This window comes from Tachyglossus aculeatus, chromosome 19 (genome assembly GCF_015852505.1).
Source record: "Tachyglossus aculeatus isolate mTacAcu1 chromosome 19, mTacAcu1.pri, whole genome shotgun sequence".
In the NCBI taxonomy this organism is placed as follows: Eukaryota; Metazoa; Chordata; class Mammalia; order Monotremata; family Tachyglossidae; genus Tachyglossus; species Tachyglossus aculeatus.
This window is the reverse complement of record NC_052084.1, coordinates 30,421,448-30,438,743: the sequence shown is the minus strand read 5'-3', so window position 1 is coordinate 30,438,743 and position 17,296 is coordinate 30,421,448. Positions and strand designations below refer to the sequence as shown.

General features: G+C 37.7%; 1 protein-coding gene across 3 annotated transcripts in view; it reads left to right on the top strand.

The window, feature by feature from the left end:
- Nucleotides 1-17,296, top strand: part of SNAP91 (synaptosome associated protein 91) — an 82,394-nt gene that overhangs the window by 39,906 nt on the left and 25,192 nt on the right. For all 3 annotated transcript variants that reach the window (XM_038760987.1, XM_038760985.1, XM_038760986.1), the window contains 8 exons: nt 2,571-2,598; nt 5,387-5,496; nt 6,429-6,535; nt 10,372-10,386; nt 10,541-10,711; nt 15,861-15,968; nt 16,611-16,874; nt 17,140-17,217. In XM_038760987.1, coding sequence (XP_038616915.1) covers nt 2,571-2,598; nt 5,387-5,496; nt 6,429-6,535; nt 10,372-10,386; nt 10,541-10,711; nt 15,861-15,968; nt 16,611-16,874; nt 17,140-17,217 — 881 coding nt within the window. The remainder of the gene's footprint in view (nt 1-2,570; nt 2,599-5,386; nt 5,497-6,428; nt 6,536-10,371; nt 10,387-10,540; nt 10,712-15,860; nt 15,969-16,610; nt 16,875-17,139; nt 17,218-17,296) is intronic.

Sequence of the window (17,296 nt, the reverse complement as noted above, 5' to 3'; positions counted from 1 at the left end):
ATGTCTCCCCTGCTCTAGTTGTAAGGGATGTATTGTTGCATACCCTAGAACAGCTTAGGAGAATTGTGCACATTGACTTAAGAAGCTTTGATGGATTTTGGAATCATTTAACTCTCAAGTTTTTCACTTTTGGGGGAGAAGGAAGATTTTGTAACCAAAGGACTGGTTTCAAAATCTAGATATAGGATTGTGATCCTTTGCCTCCCATCTCTTACATGGGATGTCTCTCTTGATTCTATTCTGGGTCCCCATCTCTTCTTACTTTATACTCGCTTCCTTGGGGAACTAATCTGTTCCCTTGACTTTAACCATCGTGCTGTTATAAAATCCCCTCAGTGAAGGCTCTGATTTAAGCAGAATGAAAATCTCCAGGAAGTTACCCTATATTCACTGAAAAGATATCCTTCAATTTTAGGAGTTTTTGGGAAGGTTCTATAATTCCCACAAATTCTGTAACATATGACCTTATAGAGCAAGCCTACCTAGTCTTCATTCACTGTAGTATTTTCCTGTTCTTAGCAAAAGTTCAATTCATTGCTGAGCCTGGCAGGAATAATTTGTCCTTTAGAGAAGGTTTCAGCAAGAACCATACTCCAGAAATCAGACCTCCTTTCTAGTACTTACTGCACAGCTTGACATGAATTAACCTCCCTCTATGACTACTACTTAATTCATATTTACTGAGATAGGTTTTAAAATATACGCAAATGGATATCCAACTGTTTTGCACATTGCCAGGCAATATCAGGAACTCATTCAGCTTTAGTCGACATTCTTCACAGGTTTTCCCATAGGTGATTGGCAGGCCTATAATTTGTAGCTGAAATATTTGCTTGTATTTATGAATGAGTTGACCTTTCAGGAGTGGGGAAGTGTTTTTACAAACTGAAGCCAGAGTAACTCTTTTATTTGGTCACATTTATTTAGTCTTTGGAATGTTCTTTTTGTATGAAGTAGAAAGTAGTCTTTAAAAGGCAGTGATGTTTATTACTGAACTGTCTTTTCTTCATAAGCAATCTTTTTTTTTTATTATTTCTGGCACTTCAGTCAGTGCCAATATGATGATATAGATCACATTTGATGATCAATAAATCACGTTTTGTGGTTGTTCCTCAGAAGGTGTTTGTGCTTGAGTGGCTTCACAGTGATCTCCTCATCTTCTCTGGAGGGCAGATGATTTTTGCTTTAGGGGTTTTTTTATTTCATGACTTTTCTCCTTCCCATTCCATATTTTGAGAAGAAGGATAGAGTAATTTTTTAACTAAACTTAGCAAGAGTTTTAGAACTAACTCCCACTTAGGCTTCTGAAGATATAGATCGTTTCAGTGTGATTAAATCACCCCACCTCACCTTTTGAGGTAAATTACTATACTGTGAATTTGTTTTTTCTAGGATGCTTTCACTTTTTCCATAAATTCTAATTAACCATAGCTTTTAAATGAATGGAGTATTTTGTATGGATATTTATTATGGAAGTATGATCTCGTTTGTCTCAGTATCATGTTAAAAATTAGAAAACATAATAGATCTGTGTTTGTTTAGATGCTGTTTCTCATATTTATAATTGAGTGGTGGAAAGTTCAGTCTCTTGGTGTCTAAAATCCCAGTATTAGAGGTGGTGCAAGATCAATTAATGGTATTTATTGAGTGCTTACTTTGTGAAAAGCCCTGTACTAAGTGCTTGAGAGAGTACGATATAACAAGATGACCTGTTTGTCATTTTTAAATTGCTTTTCCATCACTGGCAGGTCTGGGCTTTCACATAATCAGTGCCTGTACCCCACTCTTGAGAACTTTTCCGTTGTACTTTCCTAAGCTCTTGGCACTATGCTGTGCACACAGTATGGATTCAATAAATACAAATCTCCTCCATTTCCAGTTTTTAGCATGGGCTCAGTGAGAATACAGTCTTGCACTTTCTTGATTACATGAGTTGCCACTCTTTCTTCCACATGCCCTCCCAAAGCACTTTTTTAGCTTGCCATTCTTTAGAGTGGAGGGAACCTCTCACTGATAGTGGGGTTTGGCAGGTCTGATCAATGTAGACCCCAGCTTTCTTGTATCTGCCAATCAACCCATCTTTGTATTTATTAAGCCCTTACTGAGTGCTCTACTATGAAGAACTTGGAAAAGTATGACATAATAGAGTTGGTAGTAATCATGATCCTTGCCCTCAAGAAGCTTTCCTTCCATTTCTTTGACTGGGGGGATGGGGTGAGAAATGGGTCATTGCGGTAAAATTTGATTTATCAATGATTTTAAAATTACAGATGCAGATAGTTGAAGTAATAATAAATTAGATGTCAAACAGTGGGAAGAGAACACTATCGTACCTAATAATTCTGGATAGGAAATGGAGTGGTCTAAATAGATGAATTTCTAAATGAATTGTGTTTATCTGAAACAAGTTTAGGCACATAAACATATAATAAAGTCAGTTAATTTTAATGTTCAGAAACAACATTTAGATAAAGTGAAATTATGGCAAAATTACTTTTAAATCCCATTTGGATATTTCTTGCATCTATGTATTGGTCTTTCAGATTAATTTTTTTCTACTTCACTTTTAGGTCTGGTGCGCCTTCTCCATTGAGCAAGGTAAGTTTTAATGCTGTCTATATCAACTTGATTTGCTCAGAGTAATTTATAATGCAAATTTCCCTGAAATTTAGGCATGTGTTTATTTCCCCAAATACATATTTGTCTTCTGCGTGACCTTGGGCAAGTCACTTTACTTCTCTGTGTCTCAGTTACCTCATCTGTAAAATGGGGAATGAGCCTATGAGCCCAACATGGAACAAGGACTTTGTCCAACCCCATTTGCTTGTATCCACCCCAGTGCTTAGTACGGTTCCTGGCACAAAGTAAGCGCTTAACAAATACCACAATTATTATTACTATTATTATTATTATTATATTTGGTTAAGGGTTCATCTTCATTTGACAATTTGAAGTCCTATGGCTATGTTAAAATCTGAGATTTACTTTGTGAATGCAATTTAATGGTAATTATTAAGTACTTACTATGTGCCAAGCCCTGTACTAAGCACTGGGTTTGATACAAGATAGGTTGGACTCAGACCCTGTTCCACATAGGGCTCACAGACTAAGTAGGAGGGAAGATTTAATCCCCATATGGTAGCTGAAGCCCAGAGAAGTGAGGTGACTTGACCAACGTCACCCAGCAGATAAGAGGCAGAGCCAGGATTAGAACCCAAGTCCCCTAATTCCCAGGCCTGTGCTCTTTCCATTAGGCCATTCTTCTTCTCCATATTTGCCAGATGACATCAAATCATGTCAAACTTGTTTTTTTCTTCCCAATGACTATTATCTAAGAATGGGCTCATTCTGCTCAGTGTAGGCACTGCTAACCTAAAGGGCTCCCAAGTCGCAGCTGTTGTGTGCTTCTTTCTGGACATTTTTCAAAATGGTCCATTTGACACATTGTTCATGCTGAAATGCCACTATCCTCTCTGTCCAGCCTTTCTATTTAATAGCTGCAATTTCTGTTTCAAGCCCTTAGCTACTAGACCCTTGACAAGTGTACTTTCCCTTGGCAATTTTCTTCACTGTCCTTTTGGATTTTTGCAAATCCTGTTTATTTTTTTTTATGGTACTTGTTAAGCACTTCCTATGTGCTAGGCACTGTATTAAGTGCTGGGTGTGAGCCCATTGTTGGGTAGGGACCATCTCTATATGTTGCCAACTTGTACTTCCCAAGCGCTTAGTACAGTGCTGTGCACACAGTAAGTGCTCAAATACGATTAAATGAATGAATATAAGCTGATCAGATTGAACACAATCCGTGTTCCACATGGGGCTTAGTCTTAATCCACATTTAATAGATGAGGTAACTGAGGTATAGAGAAATGAAGTGAGTTGCTTAAGGTAACACAGCTGACAAGTGGCAGAGCCTGAATTAGAACTCAGGTCTTCTAACTCCCAGGCATGTGCTCTATCAATTAGGCCATGCTGCTTACCAAAATCCCTATTTTGTTTCTGCCTCAGTCACATAGTAATATGTATTGAAGTTCTTCCCCACAAACAAAAACTAGTTTACAATTTTCATGATGATGGGAGGGCACGTGAACCTTTTGATACAGGTTGAAGAGCAATTTATCGCTTTGGATGGGCAGTCAGTACTAGAAAATGGACTTCACTCTTAACTTGATTAGGGGTAATAGTTTCCAGGCCCTTAAATATCAAATGATTTTTCACTTGGACTTTGCCAAAGTGAGATGAAGAGATGAGACTTCAGTAGAGATTTCCAGAGCAACAACCTGATTATTGGCTTGGCATCACTTTCCGAATACCCCAGAACTGGCATGCACATCTGCTTAATTTAGATTTATTGGTTTCTGAGGGAGCTATAGACTGAGAGGCCCCAGTTAATCTCTGTGTTGAAAATTGCAAGACAAATACAATATAATTTGAAGGCCTCCCACAGTTATCATTTTTTCTGAATCTTTCTGGAGTAGTTCTTTTTTCTGGAAAAGCTGCTTTACATTTAGCATGTGTGTGTTCTTTTGACCACCCAGGTAGGATAGCGATCCAATTCCCTTGTGTTATTTATGGGTGTCTTTTTTTGTATCTTTGGTTTGTTCTTAGCTGCTCTTAAATCAGGTTGAGGATTAATGTGCCTTTAGCGTGTTTTGAGACTTCTGTTAATATTTAGCATCTGGATATGTGGGAAATTGTAGGAAAAGTGGGAAGGGACTTGGCTATGTCTTTGGCTTCAAGTGCTGATCGTGTGCGTTGCCTATTAATGTGCCTCAGAATGAACTAATCCAGAAAAAAGGGTTTACAGGCTTTGTTATTCTTTTTCAGCTGATTGTGTCAGATTAGTGAGTGGATATGCACAAGATATCTGCAAGATGCATGCCTGTGACTTGAATCATGCTTATGAGTCATTCTTTGCCATCTCTGAATTATTTTGCAAGTTGGATTTTTAGACACTAAAGGAATCCAATGAGGATTCAGGTAGCGTAGATGCAGGGAGGGAAGGGAAGAGTGGCAGGAATTATTTGAACTGGTTGCCTTGCAGGAATTTCAAATTTAAGTTTTGGCCACTGTTTTTGTTACTGTTCCGTGTGGAAATGCATTCAGGCATGAAGAATATTTTTAACTTACCATTTCAAGTCATTGGATCATTAGGTCATGTATAAACACAAATCATTACTACTGGTGTTCATTTTAATATTCATGTTTAACTTCTATTGCAATGGATTGAAACTGTCCAATCATATTTCAAGGAATAAGTGGTCTAAATATTTTTTCTTCACTGGTGAGTTCTGTTTATGGTAAAGGACAAAGTAGGTCTAAACACCTGCAATTTATCATTGCTTTTATGTATTAAAATAAATTTATTGTGCATCTTTACTTTTAGTCTTCTCCAGCTACAACAGTTACGTCTCCTAGTTCCACCCCAGCCAAAACTATTGATACCTCCCCACCAGTTGATTTATTTGCAACTTCATCTACAGCAACTCCCATCAGGTTTGTTCATCTTTGTAGTTTTTTTTGGTTCCACATATTTCCCTGAGTGATATAGAAACTTTATGGAAACCTGAAACCTACTGGGTAGCCAGAGAGCTACTTGCATTATGAGTGATATGTCTAACTCCTATCTGTGGTACACCTCTCCAGAACTGGATTACTTATGGCCATCTTCCATTTTCTAAAAATCAGGTCAATATTAAGCATTGAGTACCGAAACTGAGGAGCTTCCCAGCTTCTGGTTCCTGTTACGTAGAATGCTTAAAAGATTGTGCCCTTAAATGCTTGAAAATTCTCTTTCACAGTCAGTTGGCAGTTATAAAAGCTTACTTTTCTTCTGTCAGTTAAAAACTATTCTGCATTGTATTATTACTGCATCAAAGTAATGGATTTGAGGGATATGAAGTGGGATCTAGCAAGAGATGAAAGCAATTAGGGTCAAAAAGTGGGGGAGTAATAGGGGAGATGGGAAGGGAGGACCAGTTTAAAAGGGGAACTTAAATCCCACAGCCAGAAATTTACATGGATTATAGAAGGCAATTGGGAACCACCAAGGAGAGGAATGAATATTCAAAGTTTAGTTTAGAAGGCATGATCTAGATAGATTGGATAGGGAAATAAGAAAGTAGGGGCACAGAATCTGCTATAGACATTTATTGAGGTAACCCAGCCATGGCTAAAATTGTGGTGGGGTAGAATTGAGGACAGATGAGATATTTGGGGCAAAATAGGTAAGGCTTAATGATGGATTGAATATATTATACAACTTAGAACTATATATTTATTTCTAGCTACACCTTTACTCAATATTTTAGTAGAAAATCTGTGTTTAGTTGATCAATATGGGCATTAGAATGCTTCTAGAAAATGAAGTAAAAGCCCCAGATGGGAAAAAAAAATGTATTTTAAGGTGTATTTTTGTTTTCCTTCAGTACTTCTAAACCATCCAGTGATCTCCTTGACCTTCAGCCGGACTTTTCATCTGGAGGACAGGCAGCGGCTGCAGCTGCGCCTTCTGGAGGAGCAACTGCATGGGGAGGTAAATGGAATCAACAATAATATTTTCCACCCCTTGGCCATTTTTATTTTTCTAAATTGGCTAGAACGAGCTCTCGCTTTCCTTTTGAACCTGCACATTTTTGCTCTTGCGAAAAGAAAGTTCATTTCCTGGTGGCTTTCTCCAGAGTCAGAATTGTCACAAGTGCTTTGATTAACACTCATTTCCTCTTTTCACCACCCTGGAACCTTGAGTTTTTAAGATCTCCTCTGAGTACATATCTAAAAGACAAGACTATAAGATAGAGGCAGCTCTTAGTGACTCTTGTAGAAGTTTTTCTGTTTGTGGCTGACAGTACAATTTGGTATGGTGTACATTTGAGTGTTTCTTGTAATCTTCCTAGTATTGTGAAGGCAACCCTCCCTGATTTTGTCAAATATTTTCACTGAGTTTCACACTCTGACTGGAAGGGTAACAATTTGATTGGCTGGAAGTGAGAAAACACAAAGAAAACTCCAAGTGTTCTAGGACTGTATTTCCTCTCAGATGAATTTAGCAGATGGTTGAAAATTTTTTTGATTCCTTCTGAATCTGTCATAATGTCTAATTAGGTTGCAACCAGTATTTGATGTTGTGCTTTTCAATCAAGATAGGGTAGGTTTGGGCAGGTGGTTTGTAGGCATGACTCCAAAAACAGTCATTTTGTGTCTGTGGCACAATTCCCCGTTATTGTCAAGCTGGTATTTATGATTTGGCTCACTCTAATGCAGATTTAGTACAAAAGAACATTATCTTTAGCCCTCCAGAACATGTGTGTTCTTTCCTTGCCCACCAATAGAATAGTGGGATGAATATTTTTAAAAGGTATTGGATTTTGTGGGCCTTGCCCATTTTTAAAATCTAGATTCAATCAGTTTCTTCTATCCACACACTGTCCCTAATGTAAAGACCCATACCATCATTTGGGAAGCTTCAGTTTTCTTGTGGCAAGTGTTTAAACGCAACAACTTAAAAGTGTGTTTTATTGATGCATTCATGGGCAGTGTGTGCATTTCTAATGAAAACATTATCGAATATAAAGCAGATTAGAATTAAATGGCCTAATGCTCACCTTTTGATAATTTCACAGCTTCATTCCTCTGTTCGATCAAAATATCTGTAACAGTAGTAAATATTTTGAAGTAGCAAAAATGCCAACAGTATGAAAATTTATTGTAAATGGAGAACATTTCTCCAAGGATTTATTTTAAAAAAGCAAAAAGAAACGAAGGCAATTGATTTTATTAAAGGATTCTTGAAATGTTGTAGGTTAATAATTGTCTAGAAGGTATTATGTATTATCCAGGCTGTGGGTGACTAAGCATTTGGCCATGTAAACATGGGCCAAAAAAACCATCCTGCTAGTAATAGTAATAATAGTTTTTATTAAGCCCTTATTGCGTGCCGAGCACTGTACCAAGTGCTGGATGTAGTAGCATATAGACAGATTAGGAAATGACATTAGAGGTCAATGGTTCACCAATTTTTGAAAATTAAACTGTGATTCATCCAAAAATGTTCAAGGAAACAAAACCTAAGACATGCTTATCCATAATTGTTTGGTAAGCAATAGAATTAACACTATTGTTCAGTAGCTATCATCTTGAAAGCCTGTTGGGAAGTTTGTATACTGTTTGGTTTCAAAAAGCAATTAAAACCAAAATATATTTAATAAAAGTTACTTTTGCATATATACTCCACAACTTCTAATTTCTATAAAAACTAGTCAACCTGGAGTTCCACCCCCATTATCAAGTTATTTTTACCCAGTTTCCTTACCCTGGTTATCAAATGACTTTTAGTTTTTCCCAATTTGATCTGAAATTCACTAATTTGATCATCTTTTGATATCTAAAATGAAATAGCAAAGAGCATGGTATTTACATTTGTTCTAAGATTTGATACAACCTCTCCAAAGATATTGCTGAGCAGCTCTCTTTTGAGCAGAAATGGCATTAGTTTAGGGAGAATAGAAATAGGGGAAAATGGAGTTCAGGATTAGGACTTCAATCCCTTCTTTGGGATTAATTTTTTTCCATGTTATAAAATACTTCAGATGTCAGGCTTTTCTGCTTTGGTGCATTCAACAATTTTAGGGAATGACATCAGTTGTATTTGTGTGCAATTGTACTATAAGTGGCTGACATAATGAGAATAACTTTGCTGTGTTTGCAAGAATCTGAACTGAAATACCACCCTTTTGAGCTTTTGAATAGATATTTGATACTGATCATTGTTACATTTAGCTTGTTGGATATTAATGAATGGAAGACCTTTTTCCAATCAAGTGTTCTGTGACAGTTATATTGTTTGTGTGTTTCAAAACAAGGTAACGTATAATTGTGATCACTTTAAAGCCATATTATTTCATATCAGTATATTGTTGCACTCATCCATTTTTCCTTAAAATGTGAGTGGAAGAAATACCCAAGATTTAAAAGATTGTGGTATAATAGAAAGTGTAACTTGATATATTTAGTAGTTTATGTTCTTTATTCTGTTGGGCTGACTCCCAAGCCCATGCTCTTTCCACTGAGCCATGCTACTACTCTATGAATACGATTGACTAACTAAATACTATTGATTTGTTCTCTTAGAGTAATGTGCCAAACATTATGGGATATAGAATGGAAGGGTTTTCACAAGTCTCTTGAATACCAAGTCTAACATGGCATCATGCTTGGCTTATAGTAAGTGCTTAGTACAGTGCTCTGCACTCAGTAAGGGCTCAATAAATACAATTGAATGAATGAATTTAGTGTCAACTGTTGTGGAGTGGAATAGCCAGGTGGATGACATTTTGACATAACCTGTTATATTTGCCCATCTCAAAAAAATATTTCCTCACAGATACTATTGCTTAGCATTCAATATCTCTTAGCAAAGAGATCCATCAATAAAGTAAAAAAATAACATTTCATTCATTCAATCGTATTTATTGAGCGCTTACTGTGTGCAGAGCATTTGATAATCAAATCACTTCTGCAGCCTTTTGAATACATGTATATATTCAAAGGCCTCCAAAAGTGATTTATATATAATAATAATAATTATTATGGTTTTTAAATGCTTACTGTTTGCCAAGCTCTGTTCTAAGTGTGGGGGTGGATACAGGGTAATCAGGTTGTCCCAAGTGGGGCTCACACTTTTAGTCCCCATTTTTACAGATGAGGTAACTGAGGCACAGAAAAGTTAAGTGACTTGCCCAAGGTCACACAGCAGACAAGTGGCAGAGGTGATATTAGAACTCACATTCTCTGACTCCCGAGCCCGTGCTCTTTCCACTAAGCCAATATACATATTTTTCTACTGGGTATATAGCAAGCTCTAAATTACAGTTTTCATCATACATGACTACTTACCAAGCCGATTTAAATGATAGATCATGGAAATAGTATAAGTGGCAAAAAATAGGTAGCTACATACTTCAAGTAATTTAGCTTTTAATGAGATCGATAAAATAATGAACAAACCAAATAATTGAAAGTAATTCCTTATCTCTTGAAAAACAGGTTTATTCAATTGCTTTTATTGAATGCTTACTGTGTGCAAAGCACTGTACTAAGCACCAAACAGAGATGTGGCCCAAGGTTCTACAATTTGAAAATGTAAACATGAATGACCGGAATATATTTGTGTAATCCTATGTGATTCCTCTGTCTTGTCAGAATTATTACTTCATGCACAGTCAAGCACTCAAATATGATCGAATGAATGACTCTGCTGAAAAACTCATGAAGCTGAAATGATTTTGACAAAACTTTAGTCTTTGTAACAATGAGTATTTCAGCTTTAACTCTTGATTTTTTTTTATACTGCTGCCACTTAATGGATATTAGACCTTTTGGGAGAGGGTAAGTAGTGTTGAATTTTCTGTTTCATTCTAGATGTGAGTTTAGTATCTCTACTATTTGAAGTGATGTATTATTTACTCCTTGGAGTCTAGTGTATTTCTTTTCCCTTCCTCTTCCTCTCTGCCACTTGATCTTCATCTCTGGTGGGATTTAGACACTTTGGCTTCACTTTCCATTGTAACCTCCGAGGCGCCGATTTCCGATCCATTTGCACCAGAACCTAGTCCTCCTACTGCTACAACTACTGAAATTGCAACTGCTGCAGCTTCAGCTTCAACTACCACAACTGTCACTGCTGTCACTGCTGAAGTGGACCTTTTCGGAGGTTAGTGTGGCTGCATCACCACTCTTTAACACTCATTTCTTTTCAGAATTCTCCGAAAGCCTTTTCTATCCAGGGAATCTAGAGATTTGGCATAGATAACAGCAAGCATTAGTCTGAACGCCCATGAATTTTTGAACATTGATTATTTGAAAAGGACAAAGGTAATTTACTGCCACTTTAATGAAAAAGACTTTCCTGTAGAGGTGAAGGTGTAATTCTATTAGGTCCCTTCATCAGGCATGCTCTGTAAAACCTTCACTGGTAAGGTATGTTGATTAGGATCTAAAGCCATTCTATGAACAGTCTGTGAGGGTTTTTCGATGGTCAGAATCACTGCATTTAAGAATGTCAGACCAGTGAAAATTCTATTCAGTTATTTACTAACACAGTACATCCTCACTTTTTGTGAGAATACAATGACTTTCTTCATATTGTTCTCCAATTAAGTTTGGATCATATAATTGGCCGCTCTACCCCCAAAATCTCCCCACTCCATAGGACTGTTCCTAACTCTTTTCCTAGACCTGGATTTAAAATATACCAAGGAAGAGCATGGGGGAGCTTAGGAATCATAACATAAGACCCCTGATGGGACGCCCTGTGAAACTGGCTGCCTGATGGGCTATTTTTGCCCTTAGGATTTTGCAAAAACCTTTAGGTCAGTGAAGACTCAGGAGAAGCAGTGTTGCCTAGTGGATAGAGCATGGACTTGGGTTTTAATCCTGGCTCTACCACTTGTCTGCTGTTTGACTTGGGGCAAATCACTTCACTTCTCTGTGTTTGTTACCTCATCTGTAATAATGGGGATTAAGACTGTGAGCCCCATGTGGGACATGGACTTTGGCCAACCTGATGATCTTGTGTCTACCCTAGAGCTTGATACAGTGTCTGGTACATAGTAACCATAGTAAGATATTTCTAACATATTGGAGAGAAAAAAAAAAAGACTTCAAATGAAATTGAACACAGGCATCCACAGAATGCTCTGATCTTATTCTACAGTTATGCCCCCTAGGATTAACCAATATCCTCAAATTATCTGTTCTTGCCCCCATCACCCAAAGGACTGGTCTTATTTCCTGTAATGTCATATTTCTAGGTGTCTATTTTTTGTTGAGCTCTTTCCTGAAATTCAGGTGTTTGGAGCCTGTGACATTTTCTATTTTTTTTTTGCACATCTCTGGTGCTAGTATAACTTTACAGCAGATTAGCTCCAGCATAGAGAAAATTTATAAGATCATTTAATAAAACCCATAAAGCTTATACTCCACTTTATAATGCATTTAGACAAAATATAATTTTTAGGGAAAACATTAATCTTACAATATGTATTTTCACTTTGATTCAAATTCATTAAAAAGTTTCTTTCCTGTAGGGCAGGGCAAAGGAGTGAGCTGACCTTGCAGTAACTAGCAGCTACTAACAATAGTAGATGCTACATATAAATATTATGCATGAAAATGAACTTCAGCTAGGTGTAGAATTGTCCTTTTGCATTTGAAGGAAGTGCCATTGGCAGTAAATTTCACTGCTGGGTGCTGAAAAGTCAGTGCCAGACCAGTGGTTCTGACTGCACTGTTGTGCAGATAGTTGTACTGTTGTATTGGCTATTGCTTGTTTTATTATACAATTTATTGTTCCCTGTGTTTTCACTTTTGCCTTGATCATTATCCTCAGGAAGCTTCCCTTAAAGTTGGGGGGAAAAAAAAGGCAACAAAAATAACCTACTCCAATCTTGATTGCAAGTATTTTGTAGGGGTGTGTCTGCTGCAATTCTCACATCTTTCAGCTGTGTTACCTCATTGGCTGAGACTGTTTTACTGCTGTATTGCACTCCCCCAAGTGCTTAGTACAGTCCTGCACACAATAAGCACTCAACACATACCACTGATTGATCACTAAAACATCATCTTGGTCTCCTTTGCCTATGGCCCCATTTTAGTTCCCCGAGCAGCAACTTTTAGGCTCCATTTTCTTCAGATGCCCCAGCCAGTGAATTTGTGTTGAGAGAACAGGTCCCAGCGCTAACACGATACACCATGCTGTGGTTATAAAATCTCAGAATCTGATGAGCTGGTCAGGATCTCCCCCATCAGGATCTGGGCCTTAAAGGTATACGGACTCCTGGGGTTTGGGCCTAACCATCACTTTTTGAAGCTATTTTAGGCTGTTGCTTCACTCCACGACTTGCGTTGACCAGTTGTCACGTGAGGTGTGGAACGTGTGATGTCTTAACAAGTTTTCATCACACTAATTTGTGTCAAGACATTCCTAGCAACATTTGTTGCTGTTTTTTTTTAATGGTATTTGTTAAGCACTTACTATGTGCCAGGCACTGAACTGAGAACTGGGGTAGATACAAGCAGGTCAGTTTGGACATAGTCCATGTCCTACATGGGGCTCATGGTCTTAATCCCCATTTTATAGATGAGGTAACTGCAGAGGAGTGAAGTGACTTACCCAAGGTCGCACAGCATACCTGTGGCGGAGCGGGGATTAGAACCCAGGTCCTTCTGACTCGCAGACCTGTATTCTATCCTCTAGGCTACACTGTTTCATCTATAATATGCACATCATTGGACTCTGAATCCCTAGAGACCTCTGGAAATGCTTCGGGTTATTCATATTGGAATGAGATAGTTGAGATGCCCATTCCAGGGCCCTGGGTCCTAAGAAGCCCCATTGGGAGAGAAGGGGGTTAAAGGGTCCCTCAGCCTGGGCCCTTGAACCCTAGTTTTGCTTCCGAACTGGAGTAGTGCTTTGGAGGAGGGGGAAAATAAAGCCTGTTGAATAGGAGGGAAGAGGGTATATGGCCAGGAAGTGGTCTTTGGTTAATTTAGCAGGAGGGGACTTTGGCATGGTGTCTGATTGCACTGTTGACCTTTGTGGATTATGTGCTGGTGGAGAATTAGAAGCACAAGGAAGTTTTATGAGGATTGGTCCTTAAAAAAAAAAAAGTTTGTAGAACTAAGATAAAGAGCAGTATAGGAAATATTAGCCCAAGTACATTCATTTTAAGCATAATGGTGTGTTTGGAAGTCTGCAGAATCTCAAATGAGAAGATGAATTAATTTTAACATGCTGTCGGTATGCTACTAGGCACCTTGATAAATGTTGGTTAACTATTAAGCCTAAACAAATTGAATTTCAATCAAGTTTTTGAAAACTTGATTAAAATGCAGGATGAGTTAGCATTTCAGTCCACACCATCAAAATATCAGCAAAAGTGTTCTTAATTTGAGAACAGACTTAATCACTTGGAAGCTATGGTAGTAGAGTAAAATTTTTATTTGGAGAAAATTAATTGTGTACCAAACGTTTTCAGCAAAAACAAAAATATGTACACTTCTGCATAACTTTTCCCCAAACTACCAACCCTTTTTTCCTGTTTAAATGTCCCCAAGCCTTTTCAATTTTCAATGTCATTGATTTCATTGGCTACATAATTAAGTGTAAACAGTGGCTACCCAACTTTCCAACATGTTGAATTCTTTAAGGTTAGCCATAAGGTAAATATTGCGAAATTGTTTTCTGGTGTTCTGATTTACAGTTGTTCTTGTTATTTTTTTTAAAAAATAGTGTACTAGAATTATTCTTGTGGAAGTTTTTTCTGAAATCCTGAGCATGTCCAATTTTTTAATTGGTCTACCTGTTTTTGAAGGTGGAACAAAAAAAGTCTTGGATTTTTTTTTCCACTGGAAACTTATACTGAATTCTGCATGTAAAGCTTTCCTGTGTCTATGTAATAAAAGTATTGCAATTACAGTATTCCTTTTTAATAGGTAACATTCTCAGTTGGAAAAATTTCTACCAATTCACTTTGGGTTTCAAGCAATTTATAGATACCAGTAGACATTTAATAAGCATTCAGTTTTCCCTGTATATTGATAGAGCTAATCTATTTGGTAACCATGCTTTCATATTTTGGTACATGGGGTCTTTAATTCTGCTTTGACATCAATTCTAAAAAATGAAAAATTCTCTTTCAAGAAAACATTTCAAGTAAGAATTGCCAATGTTAAGATATTTGCATCCGATCATTTATTTAGCTCCTATGCTACCTTAATGTTATTGGTCACATTTTAAGTGGTCATCTATAAAGGAATACTGTCGCACTAGGGAAGAAATACATGCACCACTTTGTTACATTATAAACTCTCAAGTGAACTTTCTTGCTCTGTCAAAACTGTTATAATAGACCCAGAAGAAGCACATGTAATTTTAGAGGTTTCAGCAAGTTTCTATAGCATAAAGATGAAATCACTCACTCTTCGGTGGTAATGTATTTCCTGATGTGTAGATCTTATATTGTCGTCAGAAATACATTTAATTGAGTAACTTTCTAGAGTATTTAGAAAATAAACCACATGTTCTGTGTGGTTTAGCTTGTATTGCATCCCTAATAATATGAAAACTTATCACACAAGTATATTCAGTCCTGTAAGCGCTAAAAGTAATTGCATTAGTCACGCAGATAAAAATCAGAGAAGAAATTTTGTGTAGTATGCACTTCAGTTTATATTTTCAAAAACCTCAAATGTATAGTTTCTGTATTTTAACAGTAATGAAGCATTGATTCTAAACCCATCTACAGTTAATTAGCTTAATATAGTTAATTCTATTAACATTGTTATTGGCATTATCATTTTGCTGTGCCCTGAAATATTAGAAAATCAGAGCCTCTGTTTTCTGTGTTCAGTTGTCAAACTCTTTTAGTATTAACATTAAAATTGTAAAGACGTGCATGTTCCATCTAGAGAGGCTGAGCAAGTTTGACTAAACTTGAAAGTTTAACGTCTTAACTTACATCCGTTAACTTCCGTATTTTATTTTTTACATCCGTTATGGTTAATTTCTGATGTTACATAAAGCACGCTGCTCTAAACCCTTATACAATGAGAATCATACTAACCTCTGGATCTTGCTCTGTCTTGGCAAAGGCACATCATTTAGCATGTAAACCCCAAACACAAGTGTGCAGAGAAATTATTTTGTGCATGATTGCTGTAAAACCCTTTTAAATGTTTTGCAAATTCATATTGTATAAGGGAGCCTTCTTCCGCAGTTTTAACTCAGTTCTTTTACTATATTTTCTTCTCTCTTTTTTTTTATTCTTTCAATGTCTCTTATTTTAAAAACTACACCCCAGATGCCTTTGCAGCTTCTCCTGGAGAAGCCCCTACAGCAGCTGAAGGGGCAGCACTACCAGCCACCCCAACCCCTGTAGCGGCAGCCCTAGATGCATGTTCAGGAAATGGTGGGTTTTATGTCCTAGCGAGTCTTGTCTGTGTTCTCGTATGAAGTCCTACGGACCGTTGTGGCCATGATTTTTATTTTGCCCAGAGTCGATTGTCATTCTTGATTTCCCGCACATACAAAATGTGCATTAGAGCTGAGTACATAGCCTCAACAATCGAAACATTAAGATGGAAAAGAGCATACTTCCCCAAATTGGCCATTTTTCATGATTAAGTTTTGTTGCGGCAAGTATGCTTTCTTACTGTTTTTTTCCCTCTCTCCTGCTGTAGAGTTCCTTTTACAGTGCTGAGTGTAAACTTCAGCATCTTTTGCTAAAACTGAAAAATTCCCAAGTTCATTGGCGGGGTTTGAGGATTCTGAAGAAAAAGTTTGTCTCACCCTGTCTTACTAAGTGGTAGTTCGCCATCTTAAAGATTGGAAAAGAACAACTTTTGACCTCTTACAAATTTCCTTCCTCCCATACCGCCCTTATAAAAATACCATAATCCCTCAACCGGATCAGTGGGCTAGCTGGACTAGAGCCCCCAAATGCTTCATTTGTTTCTATTTGTATGGTGTGTGTTAACCCATCGTTATGATTATTTCCTCCAGTTCATTCCTTACTGATTCTCTATCTATTTTTCATTTTCCTTTCCACAAGACCCCTTTGCCCCATCGGAAGGTAGCGCAGAGGCCGCTCCTGAGCTGGATCTTTTTGCAATGAAGCCACCTGAGACCAGTGCTCCTGTAGTTAGCCCTACAACTAGTGCAGCCCCTCCGGTTCTTGCAACAACTCCTCCGCCTGCTGCTGCAGCAGCCACTGCTACTACTCCTGCTGCTACTGCCACTACCACTACTGACACCACATCCGCCACCACCACCACCACAACCACCACCGCTCCTCCTGCTCTAGATATCTTTGGTGGTAATTTTTTTTTTCCTAACTCTTTGATTCCGGTGGATTGAATGCTGGTTTGTGAAATGTATAGCATACGCGAGTATGTTCTATACTGCGTAATGTGCAGTATACATGAAGTGCACGTATGCTAGAATGGTTCTTTCCAAACCATTTCCAATTTACCTCAGGATTCACGAACGGGACAATGAAAACCAGAAATGGATAGCGTTTCTTCCCCCTCCCCCTTCGCTGTTAACTGAGTGTAAATATATATGTATTTTCTTGGTCTTAGATTTATTTGAGTCCACTCCTGATGCTGCTGCATTGCCCAAAGCAGATGCTACTCCTAGCATAGACCTATTTGGTACAGGTAAAAAGATTTTGGTTTTTTTTGACTGTAGCTTCTTGGATGCTTTTGTGCTGAAACTCTACACTTTTGTTCGTGCTAT